Source organism: Pituophis catenifer, unplaced genomic scaffold (assembly GCF_029215685.1).
Source record: "Pituophis catenifer annectens isolate HBS135680 unplaced genomic scaffold, rPitCat1.0.hap2 SCAF_2, whole genome shotgun sequence".
Lineage (NCBI taxonomy): Eukaryota > Metazoa > Chordata > Lepidosauria > Squamata > Colubridae > Pituophis > Pituophis catenifer.
In genome coordinates this window covers 92,901,627-92,914,338 of record NW_027256882.1, presented here as the reverse complement: position 1 = coordinate 92,914,338, position 12,712 = coordinate 92,901,627, and the positions used below count along the sequence as shown (strand labels likewise).

The following is a 12,712-nucleotide window of genomic DNA, read 5'->3' as shown; positions in this document are numbered from 1 at the left end:
GAAGCCTCTATTGGTTTGGGGAGTGTTGCACCAGCTATTAATGTTCTTCTGTATGGATAAATTAGTTCCCGAGCTGAAAAATATATGGTTTGTGTGATGACATTACAAGAAGTAGACATTACTGGACATTGATGGAAAAAGATTGTTCATATTCAAAACATGATAGCAGTAATTCATAGCAAATCTTTGCATAGTATTGCTTCTTGCTGAATGACCAATGCTTCTTCAGCAATTAAAAATCAACTGGTTGAATAATATTATCTAAAATCTATTTTACATCAGAGAATCCAATTTCCTTTATTATCAAAATAGTAGCTGCTTCTAGAATATTTCATCTTTCCACAGATGGTTCACATAATTAATTTGGCAGTTCACGTTGTCTTAATAAATTATTGGTTTGGATTTCTGTTAATGAGACAAAACCTTCCCAAGGTAGCTTAACAAATTTTAGATATTGGAAACATTTTTTCCACAACCGAAAAATTTAAGTTTGCAGATTTCTATAATGATGATGATGACAGTAGTAATAATATTCCTGACTAACCATATTTTCATACTAACACTGAACAATATGAAGAAGAAAAGACATGGGGTCTTGTAACTCTATTCAGAAAAGCATTTAAAATTTGTGGAAAGAAAGCAAGAATTGCTTCTGTGTCAGTTTCTACCTTGAGCTGTCTTCTGTCTTTTTTTCCCCTCCATTATCCCTTAATGCAAGCACTTAAGATCAGCAATCTTAAATACTCAAAGAGCCATTTGGACCCATTTCCCACAGAAAGGAAAACACCGGGAGCCACAAAACCTGGGTGGCGTGGCCAACTCGATGTCACTCACTTCCACCAGTTACATGACCCCAAACCACGCCTACCCAGCTGGTCATTAGGACAGAGGACCAGTTCAGTTCATTTCATTTCATTTCATTTTCATTTATTGGATTTATATACCGCCCTACTCCCAAAGGACTCAGGGCGGTGAACAGCCACAGAATAAAACACATAAATACAAAATTTAAAAACAGAATAAAACTGAATTAAACAATTTGGCCGAGACAAATTTAAAATACCCAATAATTTTAAAAACAAATTAAAATTTACATTTTAAAGGGGAAAGATTTAGGCCAGGCCAGCTTGATGGAATAAAAAAGTCTTGAGAGCACAACGGAAGGTGCACACATCCGGGATCCTCCTTATCTCCGGGGGGAGCTCATTCCAGATAGTAGGTGCCCCCACAGAGAAGGCTCTCCCCCTGGGGGCCGCCAGTCAACATTGTTTGGCCGATGGCACCCGGAGGAGCCCCTCTCTATGAGAGCGTACCAACCAGTGGGAGGCTATTGGTGGTAGCAGGCGGTCCCATAAATAACCAGGTCCTAAGCCATGGAGCGCTCTAAAGGTGTTAAAAAACACTGGGAACCACAAAATCCTTTTGACATATCTCTCTCTCCCTTCCCTCCCTCTCTCTCTGTATCTCTCTATGTCTCTCTCTCTCTCTCCCCCTCTCTCTGTATCTCTCTCTCTCTGCCCTGGTTGTTTCTCCATCCCACGCCGTCGCCTTTACCTTCTCAAGCCAGGCGAGGAGACTGGGAGGGCAGGGCGAAGGGCCAGCCAGTGATGGGATCACCTGACATGGAGCCACAGCAGAAGGCCCAAAGAGCCACATGCGGCTCCGGAGCCACAGGTTGCTGACCTCTGCACTAGATCTTATTATATAGCTCTTCTTTTCACTGATGTCTTGAGAATAAATGAATTGTGGTAGTGAAGAGAAAATCAAGTAAAGATTCTTATGAGTATTTTTCATTCACAGTGTTTTACTGGATAAGCGCTTCCGGGCTGAATGTAAAAATTATGGAGTGATTATCCCTTACCCACCATCCAATCGCTATGAAACTTTGCTCAAACAAAGACATGTCCAGGTACAATTTCCTTTTAGCAAATTCTTTGGTGTTCTTTATGGACTGCTCTTTAGGACAAATTCACACATTAATTTCTTGTGCCAAAGTCTGGGCAAGCTAGCATTCTAAGCCATACATTTCCATGGCTTAGAATAATTGTTTGCAAGTATTTATGTTTTCCAGGTAACCATACTAGCAAAAGGTACATGTGTAAGGGCTTCACCTATGAATCTCTGTATGGTAGAAGGCATTCTATATAAGACATATTTTTGGAAAATATAAAAAGTACTCTCAATATAAGGGAGGAAATAGCTAATGGCTAACTCCGTTGGCAGTTTATCTTATAAAAAGTAATGTAGCCCAGGTGAGAAGAAATCTGGGGAAAAAGCTTTCAAAGAGATATTGCTGTAATTAACTCACTATAAATGAATGTGGGGAATTCCTCCAATTTTTCAAGATTTGGTTGCCCCAGGTGAACATTAAAGATGCCTTATTGGAAGCTGATAGTTTTTGTCCCCTTTGTCTTGCTCAGCATCCTGAGGTTTGACATCTCGTGCCAGTCCAAAACCTTAAGCACTCTACTGTTCTGGCTCTGTACTTGATTTTGGTCCTGTTTTTAATCACCAATTTCTTGGTTTTACACTTGTGTCTTTTGCAGCTGCTAGGCAGGTCAATTGACTTGAACAGACTTATCACCCAGCGTATCTCAGCTGCGATGTACAAATCACTAGATCAGGCTATTAGCCGCTTTGAAAGTGAAGATCTGACATCCATAGTGGTAAGTATTGCTCCAAAACAAGGAATATATATAGTGCATGTGACACACAAGCAAGCGAAGAGAGCACGTGCGCACGGCGGGTGCACTTCCAAATCAGTAAGGAAGGTAAGTAGATTTCACCCCTGCTACACAGTACTGCGTGTCTAGTACAATTGCATCCATCAATACATTCTGTTTATTTCTATCAATCTTTATAGTGTGTTATTTCCAGTGTGATAATAAAATAAAAAATACATCTGCTTTTATAGTAAGTTCTATTTTGCTCACAGGTATGTTGAGGTGATGTCAATCCTGTACATAACTTTTGACAACTGTCTGCATTTAATGATTTTATTTATAGGCAAGGAAGAATTATCAATATTTCTTTGCAACTATCAAGATTTTCCCTATTTCCTAAATATGTGTAAGAGTCAAGTTCCCCAGAAATTGGCAGGATGTTCCAAACAATTTGGGCTGTGAAGATGCAAAAATTGGACTTGATTCTGAATCACAAATGCACTTTATACAAGTAGCTCTCAACTTACAACAATTCATTTAGTGACTGTGAAGTTACAATAGCTCTGAAAAAAGTGACTTATGACCATTTATCACACTTACTATCTGTTGAAGCAGCACCATGGTCATGTGATTCAGACACTTGACAACTGATTCATATTTATGACAGTTGCAGTGTCCTGGGGTCATATGATCACCTTTTGTGATTTTGCTTATGACTTTGTGACAAGCAAAGTCAGTGAAGTCACTTAACAACCTTGTTACTAACTTAACAACTGCAGCGATTCACTTAACAACTGTGGCAAGAAAGGTTGTAAAATGGGACAAAATTCATTTAACAATTGTTTCATTTAGCAACAGAAATGTTGGGCTCAATTATAGTCATAAGTTAGAGACTACCTGTAGATGGAATGCATTTGTTAATATTTGATTTCATCTAATAACATGGGACAAATAAACATTGATGTATGAGGAATTTCAGTTTTTATCCTGAGAAAGCAGAATTTCTTTTCTTTTCTTTTCTTTTCTTTTCTTTTCTTTTCTTTTCTTTTCTTTTCTTTTCTTTTCTTTTCTTTTCTGATGCAGGAACTTGAATGGCTTTTGGAGATCAATCGTTTGACACATAGACTCTTGTGCAACCACATGACCTTGGACAGTTTTGATGCCATGTTCCGCGAGGCCAATCATAATGTTTCAGCTCCTTATGGGCGCATCACGTTGCATGTCTTCTGGGAGCTAAACTTTGACTTTCTACCTAATTACTGCTACAATGGGTCTACTAACAGGTACAAATAAAATATCAAAATAATATGTTTTGGTTCCCTCTCTGAAGACTAGAAATAAATCACTAAGCTGCTAGGATAAATAAAAACAATAGTTTTGCAGCTCTGCATTCACTGCTCTTCCCAAATGCTAGAATATATTTCTTAACAAGAAGACTGGTTTCACAGTGCAACTAATTGCCAAGGGAGACAGTGGTCTTCACCGTATATCTTCAAGTAGAAGCTCCACAACAATTTGTCTAGGATAATTTAATTTTTAATTATAGCACCGAGTAGGTGTTTGGATTCTGTAGCTCCTTTCTATTCTATAGTCCAAACCAGGTTGCATTATATAATGAATTTCATGTAATTGCTAGCATGGATGCAAAAGTGTTAGATGTATTATTTGAAGATACATCTAAATAAGCAGTGTTAAATTAGGAAGCAATGTTTAATTGAAACATGGCTATTTTGTGTCATAAGTGGCTTAGGATGACTGATGCAGCCCTCCTCCTCCTCACATACACCTTTTTTTGTGTCATTTTACAATTATTAGGTTTGTACGGACAGCAATTCCGTTCACCCAAGAACCCCAGAGAGATAAACCCGCCAATGTTCAGCCATATTATCTTTATGGCTCAAAGGTGAGTCAAACAATGTGCTTGTTGTTTTTAGATCTCCATACAGCTGAGAGGGCTTTTGAAAATTCCTGTGCTCTTAATTTTACAGAATACTTGGCAGGAACAATCAATAGTATGCAGTCCTATTTTTTGATCACTTCAGAATAAAGGAGTTTACATTTTCCATGTTACACCATCTGAAACAGTGCAGCATTGTGTATCAAATAATAACTGTGAACAAGGAAGCTAGTTCATGTCTGTAACTCACTATTTATGTATCAGAGCATTTCTGGAGTTTTAAGAGGTCAGTTGCGCCCCCCCCCTCCCCATACTATCAGTGATTCACACTATACTTAAGCCCACAATGTTATATACAAGTAGTTCTCAACATATAACTATCCATTTAGCAACCTTTCAAAGTTACAACAGCACTGAAAAAATGACTTACGACCAGTTTTCACACTTATGACTATTTCAGCATCCCCATGGTCACGTGATCAAAATTCGGATGCTTGGCAACTGGCATGCATGAATGACAGTTGCAGTTTCCCAGGGGTCATGCACTCATCTTTTGTGACCTGACGAGCAAAGTTAATGGGAAAGCCAGATTCACATAACAACCCTGTTATTAACTTAACAATTTAGCGGTAATTCACTTAACAACTGTGGCAAAAAAAAGTTTGTAAAATGGGGCAAAACCCACTTAAGCTAACATTGCTTTGCAATGGAAATTTTGGACTCGATCGTGGTTGCAAGTTGAGGACATTGTACATTATGCATCAAAAACTTTCATACTGTTTTTAGGAACAGCTCTCACTGTTGGAGACAGCAACTTTCTAAAATGGACTCTAAACCAGGGGTCTCCAACCTTGGCAACTTTAAGACTTGTGGACTTCAACTCCCAGAATTCAACTTTGGGAGTTGAATTCCACAAGTCTTAAAGTTGCCAAGGTTGGAGACCCCTGCTCTAAACTGTTCTTTTGGCATCAGAAAATATAGCAGTATCAACAAAGCTCAGACTCAGTGGTGAGATTCAACTGGTGTAACAACCAGTTCGCTTCACGCATGCTTTGCACAGTGCGTTTCAATTCAGCTCTAAAACTTACCTTCTATTGCAGCCCCGGTGAGTAAAACAGCTGAGGCGCGGCAATCCGCTCTGCCGTGCCGATCAGCTGGGCTTCAAACAAAGGAAATAAAGATAGGTAAAGTGCAGGGGCAGGCTGGCGAGTGGGCCCAGCTGATCGTCGGAGCTACCGGTTAATCCGAACCGGTCCGAACTGGTAGAATCCCACCCCTGCCCAGACTGCAGGGCTAGTACTACAGCTACTACCCTACATTGCTAAATTATCTTTCCATGGCTTTAGATTATCTTTAAAGAAATCTTATGAATCAATGCATTGTTGTTTAGTAGCTGTTTGAAATGCCATGGCTAAAAGAGAAAAAGAATCTGAGCCAAATTGTTTGGATATTAAAAGGGGAGAAACAATAAAATATCAATCATTGTCTGGTGGTTATCAACATATTGTCCTTGCTCTAACCATAATATGTGACTTGTCCTATTAAATAAATGTTTTGCTCCTCTTATTCTCAGCCACTCAACATTGCATACAGCCACATTTATAGCTCTTACCGAAACTTTGTGGGACCTCCCCATTTCAAGACAATCTGCCGACTCCTTGGATACCAAGGGATTGCTGTTGTGATGGAAGAATTGCTGAAGATTGTCAAAAGCCTGGTAATGGGGATAAATAAACCCACCGGTTTTAGTCCTCTTCTTTCTTCTTCTCTTCTTCCTCCTAAAGTTCCTTGTAGTTCCCCAAAATCTGCTCTAGAAATTTAACTGATGTTCTGACAAAGATTTGAGAAGGATCGGAAGTGGATCTGGGGAAGAGAGGAAGGAAAATTCATGTTGTATAAATAGAAGTTGATTCGTTGATTCAATATAGCTCCAAGATTGAAAGGCAGATTTTAATTAATTTTCCAGACGTGGTTTCTGCACAGGATTTGAGGAAGCTTTTCACATCTGCCAGTAATTCTGCTATAAATCTGTAATTATTCTGGCAGAAATAGAGCTCTCATGGTATGATAAACCTGTGTTCAGAAATCCATATACCAAAATTATCAGGTCAACATAAGATATAGAGATTTCTTGGTAGCAAAAGGAAAAAAGAAAAAAAAATACTTTTTTTTGCACTGAAATATAAAAATATAAAAAGTCTGCTTGGGTTTTTTAAAGTAGGGTTACTATTAGTGTAAATTTTTAAAATTGTTTTCTTATTTTTCTTATTCTTGTGTTTTCAAAGAAAAGTATTTTTAAACAGCTATTTGGATATATTTAAGTATTGTAGCCAACTTAAAAGTGATTTAAAAGTACTTGTTTGGATCCCAGCTCAAAAACACTATGAGGAGTTTCAAAAGACCCAGAAATTTGCACATCCAGTTGCCAGTTTCAATAATCTGTTTTTATTTAGCAAATGTTTCCCTTTGGGTTTTGGAACTTCTGAAGCCTCAGCTTCTTCCTACAAACTATTGAGCTCAGAAGACGTTTCTGGCATTGTTACATTTGTTTACTTCTGTTTAATAAACCATTATATTTAAAGCTTCCTTCTTGTCTGAACTGAGTGAGATAGGATCAAGATTACTTGCAACTGCATAAATTGGCTGAAGGGAGCCAAGATTTGCAGCTGCAGGCCACTTTGTAAAACAGCAGATGCTTTGAATGTTGAGTCTACTTCCCAGAGCTGACCTTCATCCCCAATTGCTTCTGATAGCTGCAAGGAACCATCCTTCAGTATGTGAAGACCTTGATAGAGGTGATGCCGAAGATCTGCCGCCTGCCAAGGCATGAGTATGGATCTCCAGGTTAGTACTGTGGGATTAGTAAATCTGCATAATACTAAGGAGAAATTTCCTAACAGTGAGAACAATTAATCATTGGACTGGCTTGCTTCCAGAAGTTCTAGGTGCTCCAACACTGGAGATTTTTAAGAAGAGATTGGACAACCATTTGTGTGAAATCGTATAGGGTTTCCTGCTTGAGCAAGGGGTTGGACTAAAATACCTCCAAGGTCCCTTCCAACGCTGTTATTCTGTTAATTCTTATTTATCACATTTGGGTGATCCTGTCCTTTGCCCAAAATCATGAGCATGACTTATTTTGAATTATACTATTTTAAATTTTTCATTGTACTATCCATTTCATTTTATCTGCATGTGTGCAGCAATTTTTTCTGATCTCAATTTGTGCTTTAGACACAATAAAATTATATACTAAGGATTAAGATTACAGAGGTTTAATTTAGCAACTAATTGAGAGTTCTAGAAACAACCTAATTACTGTATAAGAATCACTGTAGAAACAAAGAGTTGAGCCCCGTGCAAGAATCCAAATTAAGGCATCCCAGATATGCCAATAACTTACCTGGGCTGTTAGTTCCACTGACAAACTTCCTATTGGGAATAATTTTTCCTAACATTAAATGTTAGAGTATGTTTTGAGTAAAGTAAAGTATGTTTTGAGAGCCTTGGTAGTACAGTGGTCTAAGGCACCCTGTTATTAAGCTGGTTATTAAGACCAGCTGCCTGCAATTACTGCAAGTTCGAATCTCGCCAGGCTCAAGGTTGACTCAGCCTTCCATCCTTTCTAAGGTAGGTAAATTGAGGACCCAGTTGTGGGGGCAATAAGCTGACTTTGTATAAATATACAAAAGTATGAAGGCTATTGCTGAGCACATTGTAAGCCGCCCTGAGTCTCCGGAGAAGGGAGGCATATAAATCAAATTAAAAAAAAAAAAAAAAGTAAACCACTATTCTTCCTGCACACCAGAATGAAACTTTTGAACTTCCGCAACATGTCATCCTTTCAAGTATTTGAAGGGTGATGTAATAGTCCATCCACTCCAATCCTTTGGCAAAGCTAAATTTTCACAGGTCCTACAATTTGTTCTCATAAAACTTAATTTCCAATCCCCTGATTGTCTTCTTTGTCCTACTGTAAACCCATTCCAGGTATTTTGAATCCTTAAAATATTATTCTTAGAATGGGATACGTTTAAAATGTATTTAAAATTGAATCTGAACAAAGCAGAAGAAAGTGGAACAGTTACTTCCCATGATTTGGAACATATTTTTTTTCTTTTGATGCAGTCTAAAAATTGCCTTTGTCTTTTTTTGCAGCCACACCACACTGTTTGCAATCAGCTGCTATTACAAGATCTTTTTTACAGTTCTGTCACCAAGCTAAGAATCCCCATCCTGTACCTGTGCCTTGGTTTCTTAGTGAAGAGTTTCTGCTGCTTACCCACATTGTTTTAATTTTATTATCCATTAACAAAATCTTGAGGCACCAGCTCTTCCCAGTTATATCTGCACACTGCATTTTATATGCTTCAGAGAGGTCATGATTCAGATCCTTCTGCTAGGAACTTACACCTGGCAGATCCTATGAGGTGGGCCTAAATCAGGGGTGGGTTCCACTTACCTTTACTACTGGTTCGCAGTGGGAACATATGCTTCTGCGCATGCTCAGAAGCTTCTGCGCATGCACAAGATCACCCATGATGACATCGTGGCGGGTGGGCGGAGCCTCCCACCGGTTTTAGTACCGGTTCTATAGAACCAGACCGAACCAGGAGCACCCTACCAATGGCCTAGATAAAACCCCAAGTGGCCTCCATGGTTCTCAGAGAGCTAACGACCAACCTTCAGAGTGCTAACAACCAGATGACTGCAAAGAATATAAATCCTTTCATTCGTCACCATTCGGTCAGAACTGAATAAGCTTCTTGGATGAGAAGTGAAACATTTTCAAGGACAAACTAGGAAAGTCCAGATGCCTTTTGAAAAAGCACCTTTGGGTCTTTTATTTATATCTTGCTTTTCCTCAGGAATCCTGGAGTTTTTCCATCACCAGCTGAAGGACATAATTGAATATGCAGAACTAAAGACTGATGTATTCCAAAGTCTGAGGGAAGTGGGTAATGCCATTCTTTTCTGCCTTCTCATAGAGCAGGCCCTGGTGAGTTAAAATGAATTATTTGGGGAAATAATTGGGCTTAAGTCATTATACATGAAACAAAGGAACAAACAAATGAGCTATCTGTGTTCAATTAGATGTCAACTTAGCTGTGGTCTATAGAACTTCTTAGTTCAGGAACTCCTACATTCCCAGTCCTGCACAGCGAATTTACAGTAGCAATGGCCATGCTGCTGAGATATTCAGTGAGCTAAAGCCCACACAGTCAGGATTGAAAAGGATGCTACAGCTTGCTATTACTTGTCACAGTACTCTTCAGTGGCTTGCCAAAAGCCTGGCAGAATGAAGTACTTGTCCATATACCAGCAAATGCACCAGTAAGTGCCTAAGCACAATACCAATGACCTGATTTTATTTATGCTTTTCCATTTTTTTTATTTTAAAAAAATGCAGCTGTCTTCAGGCTTCATTGCAGATTGTGATCAGCTGCATCTCTAACAAACCACAATAGTATCAAAATGACACATGCACCTTGGTAACATGATATATGTGCTTCTTATGTGCTTCAATTTTGAAATGATTGATAGTCCTTGGCTATCAATCCCACTTCAGGTGTGGCAGCAGTTGCAGTGCATGTGGTTAATTTTGCATAAAATTGTTCTTAATATCTGTAAAGACAACTTGACTCATCAAGTTAGCATCCAATATTGCTTCCTACATACCTGGGATAGCATCCAGCTCCAAATGAAAAAAACTGATATATATTCTGTCAGAATAAACCTTAATAACCAATTAAGGAATAGACAAACCATACTACTCCGGTTGCTGAATTACAATTCCTGGCATCTGTCATGATTTGCTATATAGCTTAGGGATGTTCTGAGTTGTAGTTCAGCAAGTTCTGGATTGCCACAGATTGCCTACCCCGTACCAGTTTATAACTCTGATGTTTCTCTTCCATTAAGAGGAAAAACATATTTACCAATTTTAAAGATGTCATGGTTTCAAGAAGTTATGCCTATTCCCCTTGTTACTGGGACAATCCTTCTAATTTGCATAGTATTTAAACTATTCTTGAAAGCTCACAATAGGTTCTCCCTTTTATTGGACATGTTTGTTTTTTTAATTGCTTAATAATAGCACGTTGTTTATTGTGACAATGCTGTAGTGCCAATAATTTGCAGATTGCCAAAGGTGGAATGGAGGTAAGCATTCTGAATCATATGCCAAGAAAAATCCCCCTGGAAGAAAAAAACCTTATTTATTGTACCCATAACTAAAGTACCTAATTTCCCTCAGCTTTTTATGATCACAAAAATAAGCATAGTGCATGCAGAATATATTTTACTGAGTACATTGTATTATTTATGAATGTTTCTTGATTGAGACCTGTCTCTTGCTGATGACTTAAAGAGAATATTTTGATATAGGTTTACTTTTCTGCTGTTCTTTTCTGAGAGAAAAATAATCTATAAATGTACCAACGTATCGTGAAGTAGGAGTTTAGGATGTTTCTAAAGTTGTTTTAAAGTTTTTTTAAAAAACTGTGCACCTTTCCTTGCCTCCTAAGCATGAAGAAAACTGTCTTCTGGCATTAAAATGGTAATCTGCCCCCTCTCCTTTAGAGGATGGAGCAAATCTGGGTATAAGTGACTGTATTTGACTGATGGTCCCAAGACTGTAGGAGAAGACAGGGCCTGATTATATAAAACTTCTACAGTGTGCAGAGTTTTTTCTCACATAAAAAGATTAGCTGGGGTTCTGCATCCAGCAGCTAAAACCTCCCCTCTATGTTGGCTTTCCAAAGAATAAAATCCGACATCCCAAGTCCCTCTATGGCCTTTTTTATAAAATAGGAAACAGTGATATCTAATTATATGATATATTGCTTACCATAAGATATTACCATAAGTAACAACTCCTTTAGACTCCCCTACAAAAATGCACATAAAATTATTACATTCTGTAAATCACTGAGGCTTGGATAAGGGACCAGTGCTCATGTTTTGGTCCATATAAAGTGTGGCTGGGAATTAGAGAATTGATCAACAACGTTCCAAATGCATCTTCACACAAGGGTGTATCAAAAAACCACCTCCTTTTGCAGTGTCTTGCCTCCTTGCATGCAGCTATCATGGCTTACTTTGTTGCTATACCGCCATGTAGAGTCATGCAGAATTTGCTGCAATCATTACTCAAGTCTCCGCCAACATTCCTGCTTCCGAGGTCTTGCCTCTTTGTGTGTCTGCAGTTTAGATTAATTCTCGATCTCTGTATGTGTTTTTAAATTTCTTCTCATTTTGTGGTTCCTCTCTCAGCCTCTTCCAGCTCAGTTCTAAGTATGGCTACTTGGAAATAAGTTTGACCTGAGATCAGTGGGCTATATTCCCAGGAAAGTAGGCAACATACATCACAGAGTCTCTTTTTAGAGTGGTCCATCCATACCAAGAAACATGCAGCGAATTAAAATTCACAGGAAATATCACAGCAAAAAGCTGAAGCCTCTTCGAATTCCATGAAACTTAGGTTTGAACGTATATAGATGGATAGAACAGCTGTATTGTTCACTGTATACTTAGAGCCTGAAGGCCAATCAAGATCTCCCATGATTTTGAAAGTAAGAGCAGTTCCTCGCCTACATCTGTATGAGCAGACTTCCTCTGTGCCATCCTATTTTTTTTCCTCACTAGGTATCAGATAAGTCTTCCTTTCCTGTAAGCACAGTCTTGAACCAAATGTCATATGGCTCTCATACTGCTTTCAGGTGAAAAACACAGTAACAACTAAAATGCCCAACATAGAAGATCTTGTGTTGGGTCAACTTTAGCCCCCAGTCCGGTTCATCTTCTGCTTCCTGTAGTTTGGATTTCTTATTTACTACTAATTGATTCCAAATGAAGTTGGTTAAAAAAAGAAGACACTCGGGAAGTCAGCCTCTGATAAATGATGCCAAGGAGTCATTTTATGAGGACATCAGAGTGGGCAGTACCAGAATTCTCAGACCCCTTTTAAAATATTTTTGGGCTTTTTCTTCAATAAAACAGATACTGAGACTTGGTATGTGTGTGTGTATTTATGTGTTCACAAGTAAGTAATTATATATCTATACATAACAATAATATAATTATATTGTATTATAGATTATATTATAGATTATACTATACTATATTATTACTTACTTGTGAAGACCACCAC

At 38.4% G+C, this 12,712-nt stretch overlaps 1 protein-coding gene across 7 annotated transcripts in view; it reads left to right on the top strand.

Moving 5' to 3' along the window:
* Nucleotides 1-12,712, top strand: part of CYFIP2 (cytoplasmic FMR1 interacting protein 2) — a 51,362-nt gene that overhangs the window by 26,868 nt on the left and 11,782 nt on the right. For all 7 annotated transcript variants that reach the window (XM_070933846.1, XM_070933843.1, XM_070933848.1 and 4 more), the window contains 7 exons: nucleotides 1,801-1,909; nucleotides 2,547-2,666; nucleotides 3,747-3,946; nucleotides 4,479-4,566; nucleotides 6,134-6,277; nucleotides 7,314-7,404; nucleotides 9,429-9,559. In XM_070933846.1, the coding sequence (XP_070789947.1) occupies nucleotides 1,801-1,909; nucleotides 2,547-2,666; nucleotides 3,747-3,946; nucleotides 4,479-4,566; nucleotides 6,134-6,277; nucleotides 7,314-7,404; nucleotides 9,429-9,559 (883 nt within the window). The remainder of the gene's footprint in view (nucleotides 1-1,800; nucleotides 1,910-2,546; nucleotides 2,667-3,746; nucleotides 3,947-4,478; nucleotides 4,567-6,133; nucleotides 6,278-7,313; nucleotides 7,405-9,428; nucleotides 9,560-12,712) is intronic.